Source organism: Pleurodeles waltl, chromosome 9 (genome assembly GCF_031143425.1).
Source record: "Pleurodeles waltl isolate 20211129_DDA chromosome 9, aPleWal1.hap1.20221129, whole genome shotgun sequence".
NCBI classification, from domain to species: Eukaryota; Metazoa; Chordata; class Amphibia; order Caudata; family Salamandridae; genus Pleurodeles; species Pleurodeles waltl.
The window spans coordinates 1,102,787,197-1,102,808,274 of NC_090448.1; the positions used below are offsets into that span (position 1 = coordinate 1,102,787,197).

At 40.2% G+C, this 21,078-nt stretch overlaps 1 protein-coding gene across 3 annotated transcripts in view; it reads left to right on the forward strand.

Annotated features, from left to right (window-relative positions):
- The window catches only part of VTI1B (vesicle transport through interaction with t-SNAREs 1B), a 90,901-nt gene that overhangs the window by 63,339 nt on the left and 6,484 nt on the right, over positions 1-21,078 (forward strand). The window contains exons 5-6 of one of the 3 annotated variants that reach the window (XM_069208825.1): positions 5,945-6,006; positions 10,941-11,010. In XM_069208825.1, coding sequence (XP_069064926.1) covers positions 5,945-6,006; positions 10,941-10,983 — 105 coding nt within the window. In that variant the 3' untranslated portion in view covers positions 10,984-11,010. Of the gene's footprint in view, positions 1-5,944; positions 6,007-10,940; positions 11,011-19,031; positions 19,133-21,078 lie in introns of all 3 variants that reach the window. The other 2 variants (XM_069208823.1, XM_069208824.1) reach the window with 2 other exon arrangements.

A 21,078-nucleotide genomic window follows, 5' to 3' on the forward strand; every position in this document is an offset into this window, starting at 1 on the left:
CTCCTGAAATGCAGCTTTGTCTTGTGCAAAGCATTTATTTTGAAATGCTTCTTTCTTCTTTTTTTGGTTAGTGATTTGGGGCTGTTTCTTACTTTTCTACTTTCTTCAGGGACTGATGCTGAGCATACTATAATTTTCATAACTTTTTTTTTTAAGTGTCTTGTGCTCTTCGTTGAGCCAGCCTGTTTTTTTTTCTCTTTTTCTTGCTTTTGAATTCCTATCTTGATGCCAGCATTTCTGGACACTGATGGAAGAACCAAGTTCAGGAACTTTCATACTGGTTATCCATTTACCTTGTTTGAATATTTCATGCTTTAGGTTTGCTAAAAGATCAGAGGTGTCTGCTTAATTTTTCCATTCATCTAATGTGGCTTCCATGACCAGGTTCCACTTTGCCCTTACTTGACTACTGATTTCTCTGTCATTCATCAGTTCTTGTATTTCTCTTGGTTTGCTTGACATTTCTTCTTTAATGTTTGTTTGAACAGCATGTGCCATTTTCCAGTCTCCATTGAAGCCTAAGGTTTTCAATTCTGAACTAGTTCTCTGATTTGAGAAGGATATAATCAATTACTGTTTGTTTCTTGGGGTTATATGTTTGAATTTGGGCAACTTCATTTTTGCATGGGTTGCAGCAGGAACAGCGTTGACGGATTGGATGCTTCTAAAAAGATTTTGAAGAGCAGTCCATACTCTGTGGGCATCGTTGCTCGATCCTTGGGCTCAGCTGTCTTGCTTTGCAGGCATACTTGGATGTGCTGTGCAAGCTTCCCTGTAGAGGTGTAAGTCATGCTCATGGCACTTGCCCTTCGATGGAAATTATTCAGAGAGAAAGCTGGTGACTCTCTGTGGGCTTTAAAACAAAATAGTAGCTACAGCTAGCACATTGGGCCTAGCCACACCAGCATGACAGTTCCATCAGCAATATAGAAAGTTTCATGGGTACTACAGAATGGTGTGGTCCCTGGAAAGACAACCTTCTCATTCTGTCCAGACATGCCAGCCGATGTAAAGCTCCTTTTAGAGAAGGATGGATCTAGGGGACATTGCCAGCAGCAGTAGATGAAGCCTCCACAATCCTGTGCCAGCTCTGCTACCTAAAAACCTCTCTGACTCTACCCTGACATCATCTTTTAGTTGAAGGGGAAGGTCCCATTATCCCATCAGTCAAGAGGTGATCAGGACGGATCATTGGATCATCGAACTAATTTGCAAGGGCTATGCACTATCATTACTGGCTGTCAGACTGGCTTCTTAAAGTTCTCATCACCGTAACATTGGTTAGGCGTGTGAACGAGCTGTAGGCTCCTGTCAACCCACTTCATACAACATTCTTCCCACATAAGTTAGTGTTGAGGACCAGAGCTTCCTTTCTGCCAGAAGTGGTCTGTTGGGCAGGCTTAGCACTCTTTCGGCGTTCTTTGCCCCACCTCCTCCTTCTAAGTAGGAAGAGAGCCTCCATCACTTGGACCATAAAAAAACACTAACCTTTTATACAGAGTGCACCAAAAATCAATGGTTGGATGATCTGCTCTTTGTGGAGTTCTCCAGGGCAAAGAAAAGCAGGCCATTGCAAAAATTAACCATCTCTTGAGGAGTTCTCTGCAGAAAGATTTGCTAGGCATTGGCTAAGAAGCAGCTTCCAGAAGTCTTACAGGCTTATTCTACCAGAGCTAGGGGGTCACACCACTGCATTAGTGTGCGGAGTACTTGTCCTGGACATTTATGAAGTGGCTCTGTGAGCGTTGGTACTTATATTCACGAAGCACTAGTGCACTGACTGCCGGGTCGATCAAGAGGGGCCTTTTTTTTCCTGTCCAGTTCTGCAGGATTTTTTGATCTGATTTGTTCACAGATCCACCACCTGGGGAGGTACTGCTTTGTTATCTATACACAAGGGGAGAAATCTGCAATTACAAGTATCAATTAGAAGAACAAGTTACTGAACTTTGGTAAGGATCTTTCTGGCTCATATTCTTACTTACCACAGATTGTACCTATTTCATCTAAAAAGATCCCAATCTAGAGATCTGCACACTGGTCATGCTAGTCTGTCGATAGGCATTGGGTCAGAGGTGTGGATAGCCTAAGAAAACAATTGTCAGCAGCTTATATGGGTTGCACTTCAATGCGGTTCTGCATGTCACTTCCGGAGTGGAACATTGCTGGGGTGAAGCTGCGCAATACCACCTATGTGCGGGCGTACTGCTTTAAAGTTACCAGATCCAGTCCTATGCCTATGGAATATTCACAGTTAGTATCTCCCAGAATGAACATTGCTGAATGTAACTAACTTGTTCTTCTTGACCCTTTGCTTTAGGTCTCTCCACGTGCCACTTAATCTCCTTTCCCTCCCCAACCCGGACACCAGGGAAGCATATTTCTTCTAGTTTTAACTAACTTTTCGTTTAATTTAACATTTTTCTATAGCACAGAACTACCAGAAGATCTTAGCAGCACAAAGTGGAAAGCACAAATTGGGTTAATTAAATGACAGAATAAGCAGACATGCATTGTAACGTAAGAGTAAATGATAAAACTAACTTGCAAGATTAAAATGTTTATTTTTAGATAGTTTGCTGAGGGTGAAAAGATTGAGTTGACTTCTAGCTTCGAAGGGAGAGTATTGCAGTTTTTGGTTGCAGGCCCAATGAAGAATAGTTAAAAGGCAGAGTATGTTTCCCATATGGGTTGGGTCTTTATTCCCGATCCATCGTTGACTTCTGGAGATAGCAGCTTAGCCATCAATGGTGTTTCCAGGTGTAGAGCCTTATGTGTAAGATAAAGTTTTTACATTCAAATCTAATGTCAGTTGGGAACTGATGGAAGTATCTGAAGACTGAGGTCATGTTACCAAATGTTCTCCTGGTTGAGATGAGGCAGACCATGCAGTGAAGGCCAGTTTTGATTGGGACAAAAGAGAGCGGAAGGCTACCTGTGAAAATGGCATTTCCTTAACCCAAGAAAGATATTATATGGACATCGGCCGCAGTTTTCAGGTAGGCTGTAGTATGCAAGTGCTTGTGCTTTTTTATATTTATTTGTTTTTTAGCTGGAAATCTCCTGTTTTAAAGAGGATAAGTAAGAGCCCTTCCTACTTCAATTGAGAAGAGCCGGGCAAAACTTGTATTAAAGCTTAAATTCGAGGAGAGTAAAGTATCTTTGCTTGTCAGTTTGAGCATGAAGAGGTTGTCTGTCTGTTGTTGGTGATTCAAGAGGAACAATTGAATAGTAAGGATGACTTTTATGGTTAGTGGACCAGTTATAAAGACACTGTATTGGTTTATTATAAATATTTCAGTGTATAGTCATAACATATGATAAACAGTACGAAGACCAAACATTAAAAAAAATGTTGCAGCTTTTGGAAGTGTGCAAGTCAAATTCAGAAACGATGGCCAAATAACAGTGATATGTCTGTGTTAAAAATTTCATTATGAACAATAAATCCACATTAAATTGCATTCTGGGGTATAATTCACAATAAATAAAACACTTTATTAGTCAATTGAGTGAGTAAAATCAGTTTAATAAACAGGCCCTCGATCCAGCCTTCAGTTTTTTTTTTTTTCTTCTTTAAAATAAACCAAGCAGGTCATATGCTAACTGTATCAATATCATGTGTCCTATAGCTCATTGATAAGGCATCACAATAGGGTCTTATTCCTAACTTCCTGAAGAGCTAATTTAGTCCTGGGCCGGCTGTTTTTGTGCAAAGAAGCAGGATATGTGATATTGTGTCGCTACCCCCTAAAGTGCATGTGAAGTCCTGAGACGGGTGTGCAACCCATTTAGAACCGTAAACTCTAGTTGGGAAAAGTCCCAGCCTGAACTTTACCTACAATAAATGTTTCAGGTCTGCCAGAGATGATCCAAGCCTATATCATTACATGTTTTAATTATATGCTCCCCCAAGCTATGACCTTTTATGTGTTCTAAAGCTACTAATTCCATAGCAGATTGCAAATACACACTGCCAAGTGGTATCTGTTTAGGCGGTTTTTAAGGCAGCTATATCTGATACAGGTCGTATAACCGCTCTACATATAGGGGGAGTAGCTGAGTCCCGGCACCCAATTTTGAAAAAGTCTGCAGGAAATTATTTTCCACTATTTCCAGTTCCCTCACTAAAAACATTGTCTCAACCCAATGCATCTCATTCGGACTAAAAAACAACAAATAAATATAATTTTAAAATAAAACACTAAAACCCCTTTTAAAGAAATATCATTCTGATTAAAAACTAATAAACTAAAAAAACAAAGCCCCTGACCGGAGCGTGGTGCACAGTGGCAGTGGGGCAGGAAGTGTAGCAAGGGCAGAGCAATAGGATCAAAGGGGAAGGAACCACATGGTGCTCCTTAAGCAAAAACAGATTTTTAAAGGAGCCCCTAAAACGAAAGGAGATTCGAGGCGACCGGGAGAATGCAATGACAAGAACATTTTGCTTTTTTAATAAACCATTGTATGGTGGACCTGCGACAGAGGGAGCTTAGGAGCAAGGTGCACTGGGTGTAAGGGGCAGTGTGAGGAGGAAGGGGAATGTGAGCCACCTTAAGCTCTTCTTAAAACACACAGAAGGCCATAGGGGGTTGAGGCTTGGGTGGAATTCCATCCACCCCCCCTTCAATAAAAAACAAGGGGAAGGGGGCTGGATGGGGTGCTTGGGCCGGCCAAAAACAAAATGAAGGAAGCGCCAAAAAATGTGCTAAAATACGCGTTGCTCACTGGAAAGGGCTTTCGCTAAGTTGGTTTAGCTAGCTTGGTGAGTGTTTTTCAGTTTGAAAAACTATATGAAACCCTTTTAGACAAAAAGGTTTAGTCCAGTTTGGTATTCACCAGATTACGGAAGCCCAGTTTGTGTACCAGCAAGTTAAGTTTGTGGTGTTTGACGCTATAGGGTTTTTGTCAATAGTGTCTAGGCAGCATATGGGAGGGTTGGGTTGATTTATCAATTAGGATACTTTGTGTATGGTAACGGGGTAAGGGAAAATCAGGTGTTTTAGGTACTTTGGGACTTTTTTGTGGTTGGGTGTGATTTATGGCCCTAAAGGTTTTGATTTTATTAGAGGCAATTTGTTGTATCTAGATACTGACCGGGCAGACAGAGTTGGTGTAACTGTTTAACTTTGTATAAATGTGTTTGAATAGGATACTTGCAGTATTAGTGGAGGAGCAGATTTGTGTTTTAATTAAATTAGCTCTGACCATTAGTAGGACTGAGTTTTATTCATTTATGAAAGATTTAGGTTTCGAAAGGGCAATAGATCATTTTGACTTATGTCATCATTTCTCTGAACAAAACCATGCTATTGGCATCTTAAATCTCATTGCATTCTGTGAATGCCTGTTTTTCTAGATGGCAAGTGACTTATCCCTACACTCGCTGCCTTGTATCATTTTCCTAAATGCAGTACTCCCTGAAAAATTGTAGATGCTTCCTTTTAGTGAGCTACAGCTGTTCCCCTTAAAAGCCATTTATTTCCCCTGGGTCTTCTACCAGACAGTATTAGATTCTTATCTTTCATGCTGGGGTGTCCATTGGCTCAGTGCTCTGTATAAACCTGTTTGCTCGGTAGAGTAAACTTAATCCTAGCAGGGTCGCTCTGCACTCAGTACTCTCATCCATGCCACCTTGTGTTGGCTGTAAGAAAAGTGCTGCTATGTGCCAGTTTCTGGCAGGGTGCAGCAACCACAGAGGATCTGTGATGCTGGCAGATGTGGCCAGCCATTGGTGGGGGAGGGTTGTCATTGTCTGGCAGCTGGTAGAGATTGTTGCTCTTGTGTCTTTTGAAATCCACCTTGGTAGGCACTCAGTTGTGCTTTGTCAGCCGATTGGTGTTTTGGTCAAGGCTCTGTGTAGTGGGCAGTGGAGCTGGTAGTACTGATAACATTGTGAACCATGCAAGATGTTATAACTAACTCTAGTTTTATGTTTTTGCAGTTGATAAACACGAGTGAAAACTTAAGCAAAAGTCGGAAGATCCTCCGTTCAATGTCTAGAAAGTAAGTTTGTATTGTTCTTACCCTTTTTTAATAAATAACATTTTATAATTCATTTAAGCCCTGTGACATGCATGACAATGGCGTTTCATGGTAATCTGAGTAGCTGTTTTAGGCCAATGTGCCTAACTATTTGACACGTCCTTAGTTTTGAAGATGGGTGTGGAAAGGGAGTGTGCTTGACACAAAGCATTTACCAGCATGGGCTTAATGGAGATATGGGAAAATATCAGTTGTGTAATGACAACTAAACCTGAATCGGGCAACCATTTTAATTTACAAACAACCCAAACTGTGGCACTTGCCTCCTTAGGAAGGATTGTAAAAAACAAGAATAAGTGCTAAAGCATTAACCGGGCAAGTGAATTTTACCAAAGTAGGTAATGTAACACAGTCCACACAAAGACCACAATGCATGCAGTATTTCTTCAAATCCACACAATTGAGCAAGATACTTGCAAACTGAGCAGCAACCCAGTGCTGAGCAGTGGGCAACTGTGTATCACTAAAGAATGTAACAAACAACAAAGTGATGTTCTAAACAGTCCATGAAAGGATCTGGCTGACTGCTATTCCAGGACTAAACAATAGTTTATTCTATTGTAACCTTGTTCATTAGTGTTCAAAAGGATTCACTCCAAACATTACGAAACACAACAACAAAATGTTTTGTCCACATTCTGCTGTCAGTTCATTGAGTAAGAAGCCCTGAACCGTAAGATGTGCTCAGATTCCGATAACAATGGTAGAAATACAGACACATCAAATAAAGCATAGACTGCAGCTCACTGTAACCTGCAGTATTCTGCATCACGCTAATCTTCGGAACACTCCAGTGAAACCTCAGGGTGTGATCTTTATAGACTCTGGCACAGCATGTCTTGCCATTAAGACTTTGTCGTCCTCCCTCTGAGTAGCAATGGGTAAATGTGAAATGTAGTGTTTGTGTTCCAATTACAACTTCAGCACCTAGCACTAGTCTGTGTGACGTTACCAAAGCTTACCTCCTATAGTTTAACATGGAATGCATACTTCTATGCATAGCAAGGTGGTTATAATTGTTATAATTCACATACAAATATTTAATTCTGATCTCATGGATGTTTTAATACAAGAAAATCTTTGACAGTCTTCATGTATTGTACTTTTACTTTGAGTATTAATCAGGTCACTTTAGCTTTCAATCATAAGCCAGAAGTAGTACAGTCTTATGTATTTAAGCAATTCAGAGTAACAACCAGACCATTGACGGTCAGCCGGTTCACTGCAGTGAAGTTCTGAGGCAGTATTAAGGACACAGTGACCATGATAGTCCTGCCTACGATTGTTTTGACAGTTGCTCATCATCAGTCACGCAGCACACGCCGCTCACCAATAGCCCCTAGAAGCGTCAGAGGTGCATCGTCAACAAAAAAATTGACTTGATGCTGCTGCTTCACAAAAGATTACCTACTGGCTTTATATGGGGTTCAGAGGAAGGCCTTAGAAACCCGGCACACATAGGTACATTTCAAGTCACGAGAAAAAAGAATTCAGAAGTCAAGTAATTAATAGCACACTTGTACTACACCTTTGTGTGTTAGTGTGCACTATTTCCACCATCACTCCTGCGTCAGCAAGGTGAACTGACCCTAAACTCTCAAGGCACTGTCTTGAAAATATGCCATAGTAGACACAAAACTGTTCTCATCATCCCACACCGGCCCAATACAAGTTTCATACCGAATCACCACTCTGATACTATACTTCTTTTTTTAGCAACCTTGTGTACAAACATTTCTGCATTCTTTAAACACACAAAAAACGAAAGCAGACAGAAACATTGGAATCTGCATTTAAGTTTGTTAGTTGGGCCTGCTCTGGTTTGATGCCACATAAATTCCTAAGCTCTTTGAAGCAGTGTTCCCATAGTGAGAGCTGCTGGACACATTTTCTGCTTCTATCTAGTCTACAAAACGTAAAAAGATGTTTGAAAAACTCATGTGCATGAAGAGCAGTGATCCTGAAATAAAATGTGAAATTACATGATACTATAACTATTCATGCCTAAACTTTGGGCTGGCTAGAGCATTTACTCAAGTACAGGATAGAAGGGAAGTGTCCCTAGCCCACACATCACATCTGTGGAAAGCATCCAGAGGTCCAGGATTAGAAGAGAGGATTTGGAATGCTATTGGAAAGCAATACACGTTGAATATGTTTGTTGAGATAAACTATTGCTCATGGATCTGCAAAGGGGTAAGCACTAGCCATGCCGAATATCGCACGCTGGCATGCAGGACTGGTTGAATACTATCTTTTCAGGAGTCCAAGTTATTAAGATGATGAATGGATCTTAGTGAAGGAATGTAAGCTACTGTAGCAGTTCCAGTTGAGAGCCTTCATTAACAGATAGGGTCAGGAGCCAGAGTAAGGCAAAATGCCTGGGGCAAGTTATAAGAGAATTGCAAAGCCATGTGAATTTAAAAAGATTAAGCAGTATGTCCTTATTAAGGGGTAGCTGGCCATTGATCTCCTAGGTGTGAAAAGGAAGGAACGAGATATCCTTCATAAAGTCATAAAAATAAAATGTATGTACAGTTAATGTTTCTTGCATCTGTGTTCTTATAATAGCCTGCTTATCATTTTATCATCTGGCTGGCCCTTTGTCTTCTTCTGCAAGAGACTTGTGCCATGGGTCTCCTAACATGTTCTCCTTGTAATTTAACCAAGATGCAAACCAACAAAAAGTCAGGCTCTTTTGGGCACAACCTATTTGATACTCCTTTACACATAGATGTTCTCCACCCTCATTATGAGACCTCGACACTATAACAATTCTTGGCAACTGATTATAGCACTGAGCTGTTGGCTATTTTACCTGGACCTCAAAGGGAACACTGACAGCTTGCTCTCTCCTGTAAGTTTATGTAGTATGTCATGACTAGCCCCCTCATTGTCTTGGAGACCGTCCTTTGTTTATTATTGGGTGACTTCACTGTCACTCTTAATTGCTTGCTTCTTATTTATCAGCTGCATAGGCGTCCATAGTTTTTGTGTTTGTCCTTCCTCTGGAGAAGGCAGGCGTTACTGTTTCCGTTTGCAACTTGCTTTTTCACATGCTATTTCTTTCTTTTTGTTTAAGCACTCTGAGAGTGTGTGTTTTTCAGCTGTTTCCCTTGTGTACATTTCCCCAACTCTGTCCCTCCCACCCCACTTCAGTTGTCTGTATGCTGGCCTCAGTGGCCCTTCAATCCTCCGTTGTCCACATGCTTGTCCATTTGATTCCTTTGATCCTTATGTCCATCCTCCTTTGTCTGTGTGCTTTCCCCAGCCCCCTTTGCTCACCCTTTGTTGTCCGTCTGATTGCCCCTGTTCCGTTGTCTGTGGGTCTGCATCTGCCCCTCCTGCCCACCCTCAGTTGTCTGCATGCTTGCCCCGCTTCCCTCAGTTGTCTATGTATGTGCTCCCAGCCTCTCCCATCCACCCTCGGGTGACCGTGTGGTTGCCCCAGCCCTTCCCACCCACTCTCTGTTGTTCATGTACTTGCACCCTCCTCTCCATTATTTGTGTGCTTGCCTCAATTCCTTCAACTCCCGCCCACCCTCTGTTGTCGGTATGCTGTCCTGTCGTCTCTCTCACCCATGTCCTCCTCTACTGTCCACCCAACCTCTGTCTGTGCTGCCTCATCCCACAAACCCATTTCCCTGTTCGTTGGAAAAAAACAAACAGGGGAGTGGGTTGGGGGAACGAGACAACACAGAAGGAGGAAGGATGGGAGAGAAGGGCATGGGTGGGAGGAGGGAACAGGCCAGAAGTTATGAGGGAGCACAAGGCTAAAAAAATACATAATTAAAACAAAAGCCATGACGCGGCCAGTACTAGTAGGAGTTTTTTGGTTAAAAAAATAAAAATAAAAAAAAAAATGTATTTTTTGCTGGCCACACCCTAGCTACTTAATTTGGTTTTTATTAACTATGAATATCCAACAGTATCAGCATTATTGTAATGTAGTTGGGCATAGAGTGGAGAAAAGCAGTGGCAAGCAGGTGTAAAGCGTCAGGTTTTTGGTGATTTAGAATGCAGGGCTACAAATTTATCTGCTGTAATATTAACTTTTAAAGGTTTCACAAGTATTATCCTGGTAGCAGGGCTCACCACCATTACAATGTCATAATATTCAGTAAGGACCCACAACTGTATTCTGGAATTTGTTTATGAAACCATTTGAATATAGCACTCTTACTTTTTTAATCCATTAATAGTCCTGTGACCTAGACAGTCCTGATTGTGAGTATCTGAGGCAATGAGATGTGAGGGGAGGTAATGAGACTTGAGGGTGAGCGAGAGTGCAATACGCAGACTTTCTATGCTTAAAACTGTATAACGTAAGGCTATGAAGCACTGCCAGTGGAAAGATACTGCATAGCCTTCATTACTTCTCCTTTAAATTAAATATGTGCTTTGTGAAAGGTAACTGCAAAAACATGTTTTGTAAACAATGGCAAAATACAGTTTATAGGTGACTTGGAGGCCAGGCAGCTGAATAAGCTGTGATTTCAAAAGGTTTGGAAAACACTGTAATCCACAAAAAATAAAGACTGATAACAGGACAGGCCTAGTAACATGCCATTTCCGAGTGTTTGAAATGGCTACGTAGATAATTTGAAGTTTAAATTTGCAGTCATACCTCCTGTTATCTTCACCTAAGGAAAGAAAAATACTTTTTCCGCAATAGAATAAATAGCTGGCACTCAACAGTCGTCATGCTTCATCTGTAGTCATGTGTTGTAGTTCAGTGATTGCCATAAAGTAGTTAAATCACTTGATTTCTTTGTAGACGAACAGCTTGTGAGAGGACCTTTGACGTCTTCTCCTTGTGTACTGTATTATTGTTTACACATTGTGACTGGAGAGCAGAGGCGTTTTTTTTATTATTTTATTTTACCTATTTTCAGAACATTGCATTCTTTACAGAATATCAGCAGTATAATTAGTTGAAAAGGGCATGTGGTGTTGCTTCCCAAGGTGAGTTTGGTAAGTTAGTTAAAAATAAAAAGTACCATAAACTGCTGTCAAAACCAACAGTGGCCGTTTGCTAAACGTTTAGCACACTGAAAGGAATCACAGTGATGGCAGTCCTTTTGATGTGCAGAGATGAAAAAGTGGCCTGAGTTCATCTCTAAATTTGGCAGACGGAGTACCGTTGGGATGGCAGAGGTAATGTCTTCTGCCATCCTGACGGACACTACTAAGTCGGTCAAAGGCTAAATCAGGCCCCATGTCCCCAGAATGTATAATATACTGTAGGTGGAAAATTCACTAAACGCTTTATAGTAAGCACACAACTCAAACGTAATAGGTGTTGGTTAGTACCCAAAATGATGGTACTCATTTTGTCACTTTAAGAAGATAAAAAATTTGAATTAGCCGTGCAGTGGTACAAAAATATGCCCTGAATGCATGTATTTGTATGTGATGCTATGTTACTGTGTTGTCATACCAAATTAGAACCTGTGGGGGGCACCAGAGTACAGGGCCTTAGGATGGACACATTTTGTATGAGGCACCTGGCACCAAGCCTATAATCCAGTGGTTCCCAAACTTTTTCGATCCCCGGCTCCTTTGACCTATTGGCCGTGTTGGCCACGGCTCCCCATTATGTTACTTTTTTTTGGCGGGTGGGGGAACGTAATCCCAGCCTGTACTTGTACCTACACTATTTACAGTTTGACTTCTTAATTCTCTCGTTCAGGTTCCTGAAAACCATTTATTTTAAACTATTTCTTTTCTTTTGTCATAGGGATATTATTAATGGTACTCTGGTGCCCTCCGCTGGTCACAATAATTAATGCAGGGGGTTTTGTTTCCAAAACCACGGTGAAAAGCTACCGATTAAAAGCACCTCAGAGTGGTTTCCAGACTGTGTGCGGCGCCCCTGGCTAATTTTTACGGCGCACCAAGGAGCCGCGGCGCACAGTTTGGGAACCACTGCTATAATCCATTACATACATGGCACTCTGAGAGCCCATAATTGTCCAGCTGGCATGGAAACATTTTCTGAAACTCTATTCCTCCTCGCCGGGCAGATATTGGTGAGTGTCCTACACACATGGAAGGGAAAGCAGGAAGGAAGCCCTATTTGGGTGAAGAGTCAAGGACAAGACAACGGCATCGCAGCTGTAGCCATGTTGAGAAGGCAAGGTCTGACTGATAACTCTCAAGTGGCTCATTGGAAGGCTGTTGAAAGGCTGAGGAGTGGCAACAGCACCTCTACTGCTGGGAGAAGTGAGGCAGACCTGCGGCTCATCGGGCATGATTGAAATATAGAACCTCAGATAATCAATGTAGCTGGATTCTAGTATCGCAACGTGGCAAAAATGCAGGCTAGCCTGGGGATAGAGACAAATGGTTGGCTCTGCTCTGTGGTTGCTCATAGCTCTGTATCACCCTGCAGGTATGACCTCCTAAAACGCTTACCCAGCCTCTCAAACACCAGTCATAAGCACTGACTGGGCTACCCAGAGCATGTGGTTGCACCAGTCTGACAGGACCAACAAACTATTTGAATGGAGTGCTAATCACTAGTGGCAGGTTCCTGGGATATCATGCCTTGCCAAACCCAGATAAATAAATGTCCCCATCAGCATAAGATGTAGGCTGCACAGGAGCACATGAAGTGGAGCCCTAGGCTAGGGCTGAGATGCATAGGTTAGCGTTCCCCTCGCAGAGAAGTTTAGTGGCATCTGGGCAAGTTAGCAGAATCCTGTCTGTTTGTAAGTTTGCCAACCTCTCCTCAACTGTGGAACCTACTTGATCTGTATGCTGGTTAATCCTATTGGGAGTGGTTGGGGAGGCATACTGCATCTTCCTAAACTGTGGGACGTCTCTGGTCCGACAGTGGCAAACAAGGCAAGAAGCAATCCAAACTATTCATTCTTGGTACTTGCTTAGTATCACATGCTACTCTGAACGCAGTTGGTGATGGGGTGGTCAGCAGCAAGCCAATTTGGATTCTGCAGCAGATCCCTCCTTCAGGAAATGAAGCACAGCCTCATTACCATTGAACTGACATTGTAACAGATTAATTCGACCAGATGAAGAAATGAGTAAACATGAAGACCAGATTGAGAATCTAGAGCTCCAAGTCAGTGATGCAGAAGATGACACAAAAGGACATAGCGAAAACTGCTGCAGGTGGGAAAAGTACTGGAGTTAATCAGCACTAAGAACGAGTGTCTTGAAACCTGTTCGAGCAAGAACAACCTGTGAATCATGAGTGTTGGAGTCTACTGCTGTGGGGAAAATGGGAGATTGAGTTGAGAAGATGCTGGAAAAACCTATTTGACCACACAGCATTCAATGTGCTCAATGGAGAGAGCTCAGGGTTGTCTACGACCAAGCACTCCTTCTGGCACACCAGCCATCTTGATAATAACCAGTCGATTGAACACCAAAGTTCAAGACAGTGCTCAAACTCTCCAGGGACCACAGGACCTATGATATAATGGAAACTCCATATCTACTTACCCAGATCTCACCAGTGCATTTCAGATAGCTAGGAAAGATTTTTGCAAATAAAAGGGAAGCTTCCGAATCCTGTACACTTTTATACCCTGCTAAACTCAAGATCAGTCAGCAGCAAGCCCCACGTTTTCATGGTCCCACAACAGGCATACTGCTATTTCATTGTATTGGCAGATAATCTTTTGTGCAAGTTAATGCTACTGTTTAGATGCCGATCAGGAACAGAGACCTTTAAGCATGCGTATTATTTTTGGAGTTGGAAAGGTTGAACAAATGAATTTTTCAGTCTTCTGGCCTGTAGGAAGGTGCGTGACTTCCCTCAGCCACAAAATGTCCCATATTGAAAGGAATTCCCTGTTGTGGGAGCGAGGAAGACTTATCGCAAGCTGCAAAATGGCTAACCGAGCTAAAATGAAATAGTATTATTTCCCGTTCAAATTTCAGTTTGTGAACTGGTTTGTGTGCACATCTGTTAAATAGCATTACATGTGGCAGTGGAAACAACAGTTGTGCTTATTAGCGACTCCCTATATGCTGACACCCAGCATAGATGCTTCACTACCTGCCATGTGCACACTTCAGCCACACTTCGGTGCAGAATAGACAGGATGACTTCAAGATGCATCCTCCTCCATCAATGATCTAGCAGGTCTGAAGGAGGAGTGAAGATGGAGTACTGAATTGGCCAATTACAGGCATACATTTCTGTATTTGCAGTTTTGTATATCAAGGAACAAACCAGTACACATCAGAGTGCTTTACATTGGAAGTCTATACTAAATATTGATAGACGGAAAACATATTGACTTTACATTAGGAATTTCAGTCGTACAGATAATACTTTTTACACAGAGCAGGTTTGAGCAGTAAATCAGCAAAATTTCTCAGCATACATCTTTAGGAGGTAATACACAATTAGAAGGTCATTACTGTTGGAACAGGTTTTGTTTCATTCCTCTCGAAGGCAGTGCAAGAAGGGCCCTCCTCAGGGCTGGAGGAATGCTGTTTCAGATCTTGAGTGCTGCTTTGGAGAATGACTGTTGCATAGATTTTTGCTTTATGAATTTTGAAATTTCAACTGACAGCCCTAATTTGATTCTGGAGTTTTTGTTTTCCCCTACATGATGTACTTTTTGCACTGTCACCGAGGAGCCAGTTCAGAGAACTAGTGAAATGCAAACAGTTTTCTTTGTGTGAGTGATTAATACTTCTTTGAGATTCAACAAGGATGAGTTTGCCAGTGCTGCAGCCTTTGATATTGAAAAGATTGGGATTAATTGTTTGAAGTGCTGAGGCAGTTTAATTTTGGTCCAGTATTTCTGAAATGGATTGGGTTGGTACAGAGGAAACCCGTGGCTACGGTCAAGTTAAGTGATCTTACATGCTGCTAAGAGCCACTTGAGAGTTTTTTTTTGTTGCCCCTCCTCCTTTGTATTGCTCTTGAGACGGAGCCCGAGGCAGCACTGACTACAAAGGGACATGTCTGTGTATTAAAATTAAAATAGATGAAGCCGCGCATGTTGTGTCCATGTGTGCTGGTAGTACTTTAATATATTTTTTAAAGAGGACCACAGAAAAGGTACTACATATACTGAACATTTTGAAGAAACTTGGGCATGTTTTAGGGTTGCAAATTAATCCTATGAAATCCAACTGATAATAAACTGGGAGGTTTGGTGGGTAGGCCCAATAATGTTTCACCTGATCTTTATCTGAATTGGCGATTAAATGGTTTAAAATATTCAGAAATACAGGTTGCTCACATGGATGTCGACGTGATAAAACCCAATATGGATAGCATCTTTGTGGAATAAAGAAATTGATTAATTTCTGGTCCTCACTCCCACTATGTGATTAGGAATATAGCTTTGATTAAAATAAATTATAGTATTACCCTATTGTTCGGATATTTTTCAGGGAATTTTCTGTCTAATGTCCAAACAGATCTTCAAAGAATGAGCTCAGTTAAGCTACTCAGAGTACAAACAAAGACGTGGAAATTGTCATACCATAAGGGCAGTTTGGATTTGCCTGATTTAAAAGGTTAATGTTTGACTGCTCAGTTACAATACTAGTTTCATTGGTTAGATGAGAACATAAATCCAGAAAGCCAACGGCTGACAGGATACCATGGTAAGCTGTAGTTTAATTGTTTCTTTACATTAAGACCTAATTCAGTAAAAGGACTTTCCCTCTTGGTTGCACTTATGTTTGGAACTGAGTTGTAAAGACCAACTTTTAACATTTAATGATGCAAGAATGTGGTTTTGGGTTTCTCACGTCAAACGTACAGACTAATTTTTGAAACCATACCTACCAGGAGAACTAGTAATGGAAGAATCTGTAAGTGACGTGATCATGATGGAATCCCAATTGTACTAACCAAAAAAGTAAGCCACTTGCCAAACCACCAAATAATATCCATATATTGTAAACGTAATCTCATTTGTATGTATAAAATAAAATGAGTAATTAAATATACGCACATAATTTGGGTAGTAACAACCCTATTGCGTCCTGTAACTAGAAAAAACAGTATTCCTCAATCAGAGTTAATGAGTGAATCCCGTATCTCTTCAGTAAATCTGACACCACAATCCTGAAAAATTATCTGGAATCCCAGACTATTAAAGCAGGCAAACCGATTGAATTCTATGTTTGGTTCAAACTGTATGTGAATCGTAATATACACAGAAAAATATAACTAACCATAATGAATCGGTTCAGGAATGTCAACATGACACGCACATTCTTGGTGGTTTGGCACGTGGCTTTCTTTTTTGGTCAGGACATGGACAAAATTGCAGAAGAACTGTTAAAAAATTTAATACCGGTATTACTATTAGCAAAGCTTTTAACCAGAATAACCCCAAGGTTAAGGAAGGATCTATAGCTAAATTAATAAGTCTTGAAAGATTAAAGAAATCATAAATATCTAAATGGTGGGATATAACTAACAATACTGAATCGTCATACTGTACTCGCACATCGCATGAAAGGTCCAAACCTTAAGCGGGTCCAAGTGAAATATAGCAAGCATGTAACAGGCATGGCAATCATGCCGAACCCAGCCCCTATCTCCGATACTCCCGTAGACTCACATAAAAAAAATCTGCACTTATTGAGAGTTCTCTTTTTGTAGTCTAATCTGGGCGCCACATTGGATATCATTCATATATATATATATATATATATATATATATATATATATATATATTTTTTTTTTTTCACTGCGGACTGTATAAGCCGGCCTGTAGTAGTCCACCTTCTTCTAATAGAAATAAATAACATCCTAACAGCTGCCTTCCATAGTCCACCTACGAAAGAGGTGACCATCTTGAAACCGTGTACCCATCGATATGAATACACTTCTCGCAACTACATCTCATTCAACATTGTTTACCTTATTATTATGTTTTTATGTACTGTTCATAAATCCCTTAATATTCAGTCTTTGCAATTTCCTCACGGAAATGGTGGCCATCTTAAACTAGAGTGATCTTACTTTGTGTCCAAAACCTCACATCAATTCTCTTACTTTATGCTTAGATTGACGCATATATGTATAAAATAGTCGGTATTATGGTGTCCGACCAACTTTCATGTACTCTAAGCCATCAGTATTCTGTTTCAGATTCCATATCTATCACTGTATTGCCCTAGAAAGAAAAATAGCTCTAAATCTCAAAATCATAATGACCAAACACCATAGCACTAAAATATTTCTAAGGCATATAAATAACAACATCAAATTGCCCAGTGGTGTATTGTCGGTTCTTAAACCAACCACTCGTGACACACTAGGGCAGTATTCCCCCAGATATAAGCTGTGTAAATCGCATAAAAGTGATACGCTCACTTGTCAAAACGCACAGATGTGCGTATCATAAAGTCACTAATAATTGTATCCCCAATTCTCTTAGAGGAGAATATTGCAACTCAAACCATAAATCTTTTTCAAAGTGAAACAAATGTTAGTGTCATAAATACAGCATCTTAAGTAAAAACAGTACAAAAACGCATTCTGAATAATTTCTGACCCCAAAACATCTCGGTTTAAAATGGGTAACCAACACATGAGATCGCAACACTTGTTAAACAAAAAATTGTCCCAAAGGATACAATGGTTTTCTCATGTCCCAAGGAAATACTGCAGGTCATGATCAATGTTAATAATCCTTTCAACTGCATGCAATGCATAATCCAGTTTACCTCCTTTTGACGCAGTTTCTCGATTTCCACTCCTTACCTGAGTTTTAACCACATCAATCTAATGAAAGCCAAAGGAAAAGTGTGTATTCTGAGCTGAACATTCTTTAGCATGTAGCGCTAATGGATAGCTTCCATCTTCCTGTTTTAAGGCTCTAAAGTGTTCAGCCATGTGTTCTCTGAGTGCTTCCCACGTATGCCTTCCCACGTTTACACACTACTATATAGATAACATACCGGGTACCACAATCTATGTGGATCTGTACCTCATAGCGTCTCAAGTTATGGTATGTAAATGTAACAGTATGATCCATTGCCCATCTACACATGGTAAAGTGACCACATAAAAAAAAACTTTAGTCATGTGTCAACCATGATTTCCTCATCTGTGATGTGGGATAGCTAGGGTTTTTAAAGTTGATTGTTGATTTCCTCATCTGTGATGTGGGATAGCTAGGGTTTATAAAGTTCTGCATTGTTTTTCCTATACGGCATGTAATACTCCGATGCCAGGAAAGGGCTGGAGATCTTTATTGTGAATCAACAAATCCCGATGTAAAACATTAAACATCTTATTGGTTAAGGGATGAAAATTTGTCACCAGTCAAATCATTTCTGACTGCTGCCTCCAATTACCTCTTCCTTCCAAAAGTGTGTTATCACAATACTAGCTTTTTTACTGGCCGCCTTAATAACAACCTCATTGTATCCTCGTGACAAAAAAACTTTGTTCAGTATCAGCCAAGGTCTTCCTGAAAACACTTTCCTCACTACAATTACATCTTGCCCTCAGCATCTCCCCACACGGGATAGAATCAATCGTTTTGTGATCTGGGGTGTGCACTTGTTGCCTGTAATAACACATTACATGCAGTTTTTTCCCTGTACATCTTGCTATGAATTTGACCATCCTTAACATATAATTCCAAATCTAAAAATGCAATTTTCTCATAGCTATATTCATATGTAAATGATATTGTACTGATTAGAGTTCAAATATTTCATGAGTTTATCTAGTTCCTCACAATTACCAGTCCCAGATCATGTAGCAATCATCAATGTATTGTCCCCAGTGGAGAATGTTTTTTTTTTTTGGTCCATTTTATAGCCTGAGGGCCCCAAACGTTTACCTCCACCAGCCACCCCATAAAGAGATTTGCAAAAGAAGGCACAAATCTGGAACCCATTGTTGTCCGGCACAACTGTGGATATCATGTTCCATTAAATAGAAAAGCATTGTTCTCCACATTTAACTGAATTATTGTAAGGAACATTTCAGTAAGCTCAAATAATTCAATTGCCCTTCTTTTCAGAAAATGTTTACCTGCATTGATGCCATATCCATCCATTGTAACCATCATCATACCCTGTTCCCATATCACATCTTTAATCAAATTGTTATGGATATAAGAAGGTAAGTTGGCAACAAATGGATGTAAAAGCACAGCTACACACTCAGATATTCTCTCCGTTGGCCCACCAATACCCGATAGATGGGTCTACCAGGAGGAAAAGGCAAATGTTTGTGTATTTTAGGCAGTGTGTACAAACATGGGTACCTCAGGTGATCTGATGACAAGTAGTACTATTCATTGTCATTAAGCAATTCCAAATCATGCTAAAATTTAAGTTTACTGCTCACCAATTTAGACACCTCAAAGATGGGATTATAACTTAATCTCTGATAGCATAAGGAATCACTCAGTTGACTAAAGATCTCATTATCACCTTCTTCCTTTTTCATAATTACTATAGTCCCTCCTTTGTCAGCCTCTCGGATAATGACATCTTGGTCAGATAAATCATTCAGAGCCATCCGATCTGACCTCGTAAAATTATTGTTGAAGTGTTTCCTATGTTTTTTTTGCATATTGATATCCCGTTTGCCAGTTTCAGAGAGGACTGCCTTCCAAAAAAAAAAAAAAAGCATTCCACCTGGATTTTTTGTCTGAAACCACTGTCTTCACTAAGGTTAGTACATAGTTCTGAATCCCTTAGAATTCTGTGGACAGTTACAGGATTTTGCTCATAGGAATTTCATTTACAATAGAAGTTTTTTAGAGGGTTTGACAGAAGAAAACTTCTTTAACTTGAGTTGTCGAACAAATTTACATAAATTAACTTTTAAGTGTAACACATCACCAGTGCTAGTGGAACAAAAACTAATTCCCTTTTTATTTTAATAAAGTCATTGTTTCATTGTTCAAGCATTTTCTAGACAAATTGACCAATTTAACATCAGATGTCTCCAAAGTTATTTGCTCGCTATGCTCAAGATGTGGTTTTCATACCTTTTCTTTCGTCTGAAAGTGCCTTTTCCTCTTGTTCCTAGTTTCGTCTCTCTGTACTGCCTAACCTGGGCCTCAGATTCCTGTCCTTGTTCCCCATCCTGATAAGGAGCACTTCTTTAAAATAATAATAACTATCCCTGCATTGGTTTGAAGTATCTTCTCCTGCCTCTTTGTTCTCACTACTTGATACATTGCTGGAAGATGTTCCTACTACTACCTGAAGCAAAATCTATTTTATTGTAAAAGAATCCTTTTTTTAACCAAATTATCAAACGTTTTAGCATTGTTGTAATCTAATTAATCACTTCTAAGTTTCCTGGCCTTCCTCTGTTTTAAATCCTACTGATACTTATTTAGAATCTCCTCGAAGATCTCATAGTTCTTTTTGTTGGTTCTGGCAAATTTAAATCTGCAATCTCCTTTTCAAGGTCAGTAATTTTTTTTTTGCAGTTTAGCACATTTTCTGTGTGAGTTTTTAATTAATATTCCCATTAGGCCAATTGAACTGTTAATCAGTTATTTTTCCCAGCGTGACAGTAAATTTGCCTCCAAGTTATCATATGGTGCAAATATCTGTGAGCGGAGGCCTCTAGGAACCCTGTTTACATGTAAGTACTGTTTCAAGTTTATCCCATCCCACCATTTAGACATTTATGATTTCCTCAATCTTTCAAGTCTTATGGATTTAGCTCTAAGTCCTTCCTTAACCTTGGGGTTACTCTGGTTATTAGCTTTGCTAATAGTAATACCAGTATTCAATTTTTTAACAGTTCTTCTACAATTTTATCCCTGTTCTGACCAAAAACGTAAGCCACATGACAAACCACCAAGAATGTGTGTTGTGTGGACATTCCTGAACACGCGCAGTATTGTTAGTTATATTTTTCTGTGTATCTTACGATTCACATATGATTTGAACCAAACATAGAATTCAATCAGTTTGCCTGCTTTAATAGACTAGGATTCGAGATAATGATTCAGGATTATGGTGTCAGATCTACTGAAGAGTTTTGGGATTCACTCATTAACTCCGATGGAGGAATACTGTTTTTTCTAGTTGCAGGATAGG